The sequence below is a fragment of the Pinus tabuliformis genome, chromosome 6, assembly GCF_031772625.1.
Source record: "Pinus tabuliformis cultivar Carrire ecotype Pingquan chromosome 6, CPIR1, whole genome shotgun sequence".
Classification (NCBI taxonomy): Eukaryota; Viridiplantae; Streptophyta; class Pinopsida; order Pinales; family Pinaceae; genus Pinus; species Pinus tabuliformis.
This window is the reverse complement of record NC_142292.1, coordinates 1,493,605,697-1,493,612,400: the sequence shown is the minus strand read 5'-3', so window position 1 is coordinate 1,493,612,400 and position 6,704 is coordinate 1,493,605,697. Positions and strand designations below refer to the sequence as shown.

The following is a 6,704-nucleotide window of genomic DNA, read 5'->3' as shown; positions in this document are numbered from 1 at the left end:
GAGAGGAAGGAGAACCTTCACTCGCGGAAGGAGAAGGAGGTGGTTCTTCTCCACCATTCCCATGTGCTGAACCTTGTTCTTATGGGTTTCTCTCCTCTGATTTCTCTAGCATTAAAACCAACTGACTGATATTCTCTGCCATCGAATAGAAGGTCTTACGGAAATTGCGCTCTTCTTCAAGATGAGCTTCATCTTTTGCCATGTTTCTTCTTTGTTGTGCATGCTTCGCTTCGGGATCGAAAGGCTCTAATTCCCCTTCGCCTCTTCGGAGTCTATCTCTTGTTAGCATACAAACATGCAATTCACATATAAAAAGACCTTCTCTGATACCACTTGATCTAGGGACCTTTTGCTTATAGATGTATGAAAAGAATCACAAGTAAAAATTGCAGCTTAACATAGAAATTAATGTGCACACAAGAAAGAAGGAGAAAACACTCAAAGACACAACAAGAAGACAACCAGACTTGATAACGGAGTTCGTCCAACTCGGACTATGTCTCCGGGCCCTGCTCAAACAATGGGGAGGCCTTCATATATTAAATGGCATGAAAAGAAGAGAATTACATTCACCAGTTACATAAAAAGAGGCTTATACCTCTATTCTGGAAAATGGGTGTGAAATTGTTGCACTAAAAATTGTCACCTTGACATTCTGCAATCTGTGTGAGTCCATTACCACTCATACTTTCCTCCTTTGCAAGTCTTAAGCCTCAGTTCTTCATATCAAGCCTTGAAAGTAAGAGAAAAGCCATAAAAGTCTCTAAAACTCTGGTTCCACACTTTCTCTTAGTCTTACCTGCGGTCCCGCCGCACCTAATGGTCATGTCCCCTGCGCACTTGGACACTCTGTCTCTGTGTTATGGGTGCGGTTCCCTGTAAAAGTTAAAAGGCGTGAGTATATTCTAAAAAACTCACTTTCAGTCATTTTTAGAAGCTTTTGGAAGGAATATTGAGGTGGCAAGTTCGCTCTCTTATGGTTCATGCATCCCATACATTAAGGAGCTAACCCCTTGATGTGAGGAGCTTATCCCTTTCAAGAAGGACTCTATCCCTTCATAGGTGGACGTGTAACCTCCTCCCTCTGCACTACAAAATGAAGCATTAGGCTGGTTACTTGGGAGGTTGAAAACTAAATATTTTTGAGGTGAAATGCTGCTGGAACTTAGTCTTCTTAGTTGAGCTTTTATGAGGAGAGATTACATACCTCTAAGATCTCATTTGGAAGAGTGCAAGGCTTGTCAAAGTAAAGGAAATTCCTGTTTTGGACCCCAGGAAGAGCTTGTTCAACATCAAGGCTAAAAAGGTTGTAAGTTTCTTCTACTTCAAAGTTAATACAAATAAGTTTATTTTTCTCAATAAGCTGTTCATTTATGGTTTATTTTATGGATTCCTTGATCACCATAATAGACATGATTTACTATATTTGCTATGCAGGTGTTATTTGATGTTTTCTTGTTTGTGATTGCAGGTATTTAAAGATAACTCTTTCGGACGATCAAGGGATGACTACAACGAACAAGCGTTGGATCTAAGGTAAGATCGTAACACCTCTATAGTTTTTATTTATAAATTGTATATGTCTAGAGAAAGATAGATTTCTTTGTCTGTTTATTGCTAGATTATCTTGTGATACTAGGGAGATCAGTCTTGTCCGCAAGAACGATTTATCCAGCCAACAGAAATGGAGACCTCATATGGAGAAATGGATAGCACCAATGCGTCTGTGGCATTGAAAGGGGCTGAAAACATATAAAACTTGTCCAAATCAGACAAAATGCACTATCGACCACTTGAAAGCTCTCCTGCCTTGAACTGCATGCTGAAAATCCTTCCCCCCTGTGCTTTCTTCATTCATCGAGCTTTATAGCACAAAGCCGCTTGCAAATCGGGGGTTTGTTCATTCAGAATAGAAGTCATTTAGGTAGAAGGGTTGGCGGACACAACAAACCCCTTTAAAATAGTCTTTTATCGTTTAAAACGACAATACACAAAACTCATCAAACACTAATAATTCTGACCCAAAACCTTAACAACCGGATCTCAAAGTTTATCAAATCGGGCTCATAGACCCATCGGGTCTGGCCTCGATATCACAATCAGAATATCACTAATACAATGGCCCTTTATCCTGAGGATCCACCAATCGTCGATCACTGATCTAGCTGATTGTCGATCGCCGATATTGGCGTATCGCATCAAGCCAATCGGATCGATATATCACATCGTTGCAGCTCAGGGGTCCTAGTCCTTGGTCCTACCGATCGCCGATCAGCTGATCACTTCGATCGCCGATTGCAATCGCAAGTCGGCTCTGCCCGGTTCCAACCGCTCCATCCCGATATCGCCGATTTCCTGCCTTGATTGCGATTTAGTCGCAGATCGCTAATCAGGGTGTTCTATTGCTTATTCTTAAGTCCGCCCCTCTGGACCCTCCGATTGCGATTTGCCTTCATAAGGCTAAAAACCCATTTTTATAAAAAAAAACCTCATTTTCCAAAGGAACTAAGGCAAACTATTTTTGCCATAACTTCATCATCTAGACTCAATCGGAGTGTTGTTCACACCGTTGGAATCAGGGCGACAAGCACTTCGATCTGATGTTAGGATACTTGCTTTTCTACCACTTTGAATTTTGAGATTTTCCATGCCACTGTATCTGAAGATCCACCTAGATCAACAACAAAAAGCATTAAATAAATTTACATTAAAAAATAATAACAAAAAATAATTATCCAAATACAAATTCACTAATAAATTATAATATTTTTCACTATACTAAAAAAACAAAATTAAACACTACTACTTAATCATTATTAATAATATCATTATAGATCATATTAAATTTATTAAATAATAATAATAATACACATAATAAATATTAGAATCATTATACAAGTTAAACTAGAGAATTGAATGTAATAATCAATCATAATATGAAACTTTTCTTTGAGTTTTGATATAAAAAAAGAATTAATGCATATTGTATTTCATGTATTTTTGTTCACTAGAATCAACCATTTGCAATAAATACACAGTAACCCATTAAAATTCTAAAAAGAGTTAAACTAGAGATTTGAAGCCACGAAGTTGTTATCCTACTTAACTCCAATCCATTTATATTCCACGCTATATCTCAAATATATAAATTATAAATTTTCTAAACTAAATGTAATTTAGTAAGAATAATGCAATCAAGAGAAATAATTCTATTTGTAATACGGATCTAAGCATATTTAAACATATTCAACCACAAAAATCCTAATTTTATTAAGAATAATGCAATCAATTTTACCACGAGAGAAATAATTCTATTTGTAAGACGGATCTAAGCATATTTAAACATATTCAACCACCAAATCCTAATTTTTTTTTTTATTTTTTTTCCGAAGGTGGCAAAACCTATCAAACTCAGATGTCAAACCAACAGTGCACCAAATCTTAATTTTATTAACAATAATGCAATCAATTTTACCACGAGAGAAATAATTCTATTTGTAAGAGGGATCTAAGCATATTTAAACATATTCAACCACTAAAATCCTAAGTGCCACAAGGAAATAGTAGTTTATTAGCAAAATGGTTGAATGGTTGAACGGAAGTAGGCTTGCTTGCTCATGCTTATCATCCTCCGTGGGTGAGGGGAGATTTTTTCTCTTTGATTTGATTGAATAATAATAATAAATCAACTAACATTAATAAATTAATATCTATGACATTGCTAATTAATGAATAGCTATCTCGTACTGATTAGTGATTCGACAGATATTTAAATATTCTCGCTGGATAAAGAAAAGCATTGACTTAGACTTTTGAGTTTTCTGACCAGGTAAAGAAACCGCGTATGATGCGATGGATAAGCGCTGGCTTATTTTGAATTCTTTTGGAAGGTGCAAATTCCTTCACCTCCCATTAAAAAAATCGCAAAATCGCCTTCAGAAGCAGGTCCGTCACATTAGGATGATGCGGTTTCATGGAAAGACAACTTAGTCATATAAGATCAGGGACCAAATTATAATGGTGCGGCAGAGAGAAGTGCAGGTCTGAGATTAGTATTATAGATTGCAGATTACCATGTCGGTTTCCCTTAGAGCTTATTACGATGAAAACAAAGGGATTCTTATAGCCTGTTATATGTTAACAATGACAGCAAACGTTATCGTTTCATGGATCCTCTACACCGGTCGCCACGTTCTTCTCATTATTCCCTTGCTCTGCACGGTTATGTTAATGGCGTCTCTGGTAGTTGGGTTCTTTGTTTTCGTTTTGTTACGATTTAATAGAGGCCGCCCAGCATCTGATTTCAAAGCGCAGGAGACTCGTATTCAAAGAATTTGTTTCCCGTTTTTGAGGTTGACCAAAGAGGACTTGGTTGCAGCGACGGCTAATTTCAGCCACCGGAAAATAATTGGGAGGGGCCGCTTCGGAATAGTTTACAGAGGAATTCTCTCCAACGGCCAAGTTGTTGCTATCAAACGGATAGAATCCTCTCCACTCGCCAAGGACCATTTCTTATCAGAGCTGCACGTTTTAGGGCAGCTTCGCCACAGAAATCTGTTAAAAATTTTGGGGTATTTTCACAATGGCCAGGAGATGATACTTCTCTCGAAATTCATGCCCAATCTGAGCTTGCACATTCTACTGCACGGTCCACAGGATTGCCGATTGAATTGGAGACAGAGACTGAATATAGCAGTGGGGGTGGGCTTTGGGTTGGAGTACCTTCATCATGGCTTGAGGAATCCAATCGTTCACGGAGATATGAAGCCGGCCAACATACTTCTTGACGAGAATTTGGAACCCCATATTGCTGACTTCGGTCTGGCCAAAGTTTTAAGCAACAATCAGCGCACGCAGAGCTCGCTTAACGAGCCTCCGCTTACGTTTACTGTTGGTTACACAGCTCCGGGTATAGAGACAATTATTGATTTGTCAGCATTTTATACAGTAGCAAAGATCAATTATTATAATGCTTTTTCTATTGTTTTAATTGGGAAACTGAATCACACTTCATTCTTCATTTTTGTAAATATAATTCTCTCTAATTTCCCCAGGTTTGTAAATCAATTATATATATATAATTGTACTTGTTTCTTGAAAATTTACATTAATTTACAGAATCTCATTTCCTCCTCTTTTATGGGTTTTTAACCAAATTTCCAATAATTAATCATTTATCTCTTCAGGTTCTTGTGTTTTAACTCTATAATTCTGAGACTATACCCAATTTTATATTTTTAATACTTTATTTGAATGCTAATCTATCGATTTCTGTTTTCGTTACATGGTAAGGTAAGACGTTTGCAGGCACTTTACAGTTATATATGCTTACAACACTGTGTAATTTGTTTTCTATGCTAAAATTTGGGTGTTTTGGTAATCAGAGAAAGCTTTTGTGGGCGTGAAAACTTCTCCAAAAGCTGACGTATACAGTTACGGGATATTGCTGCTGGAGCTTATAAGCGGGTTAAAGCCAACCAGCTCAACTTTACTAGAAATGGGAGTTACAATTTCTCAGTGGGCTATAAATGCAGTGTCAGAAAATAATTGCATTGAGTTTATGGATAGCTGCTTGAGAAGCAATCCAGAATTTCATAATGAAATCCAGAGAGTTGTGAAAATAGGAATTGACTGTACACATGAAAGTCCACAGATGAGGCCAGCGATGAAGGATGTAGTTAAAAGCTTGGATGAGGTAATGGGACAAAGGCAGTGGAATATACCGCTTTACGTTCTTGCACACCAAGAATTGCAAATGCAGGACTCTCCCGTCAGTACGGATTCTCAGCTAACTAGTGACTGATGTTCTTTCTCAATTTTGTGAACAGGCTACTTCATCCAATGTAAATATTAATATGATTTGCAGCATTAAACCTTACATGCATTACTGCTGTTCACCAACTTTGTGAATAGGCTAGTTCATCTAGTAAATATTCCTGTAATTATTTTTCTGATCTGCAGCATTAAAAATAAATTCTCACGGACATTATTTTACAGACTGATGTTCTCAATTTTGTGGAAGGCTAATTCATCCAATGTAAATATTTATCTGATTATCTGATCTTCAGCGTTAAATTCTTACATACATTCTAAATTAGTGACTGAAGTTTTCAATTTTGAAAATAGGCTACTTCATTTCCAATGAAATATTTATTTAAATTCTTACATGCATTTTACATTACATTAGTGACTGCAGTTTTCAATTTTGTAAATTGTTGTAAATATTTATATTATCTGCAGCATTAAATTCTTAATACATTTTAATATCAAATCATCTTGACATGATCTGCAGTTGTTATATACATTTTAATATCAAACCATGTTGATGAACATGTTAGTATTAGCTCAATTGGGGTATAACCATGGTCGGGAACATGGTTTATTCTACTTTTCATTTGGTTGGGTGTATGGTTTATTTTATTTTTCATGTGGTTTAATTTCAAGATTTATGTTTGGTTGGTTGTGTTAAGGTGAATTTGAGTAGATGAGAGAGTAAAAGTTGTGAAGTGCATAATAGTAGTTTTAGTGTATGGTTTTGGTGGTTTTTGATATTAGAGTCTATGGATTATATGTTATGAATTTTTTTTGCTTTTAAAAACTTTGTATTTCTTCATGGTAATATGGTTGAGTTGGGCTGAGGGCTCCCTTGGCCAGGCCATAATGTTGGTCAACTTGAATCCTTTAACCATATAATAATAATAGAT

At 36.5% G+C, this 6,704-nt stretch overlaps 1 protein-coding gene across 1 annotated transcript; it reads left to right on the top strand.

The window, feature by feature from the left end:
* Positions 1-4,013: 4,013 nt before the first annotated feature.
* On the top strand, positions 4,014-5,965 carry LOC149264317 (receptor-like serine/threonine-protein kinase At1g78530). Its single transcript, XM_089389499.1, has 2 exons — positions 4,014-4,909; positions 5,385-5,965. Exons 1-2 carry the CDS (start codon positions 4,075-4,077, stop codon positions 5,801-5,803), a joined length of 1,254 nt encoding a protein of 417 aa, XP_089245625.1. The 5' UTR covers positions 4,014-4,074; the 3' UTR covers positions 5,804-5,965.
* Positions 5,966-6,704: the final 739 nt, after the last annotated feature.

Coding starts and splice junctions, on each gene's coding strand:
- LOC149264317 (XM_089389499.1), top strand. CDS start 4,075: ATGTCGGTTTCCCTTAGAGCTTATTACGATGAAAACAAAGGGATTCTT. Junction 4,910..5,384: donor TGTTGGTTACACAGCTCCGG/GTATAGAGACAA, acceptor TTTGGTAATCAG/AGAAAGCTTTTGTGGGCGTG.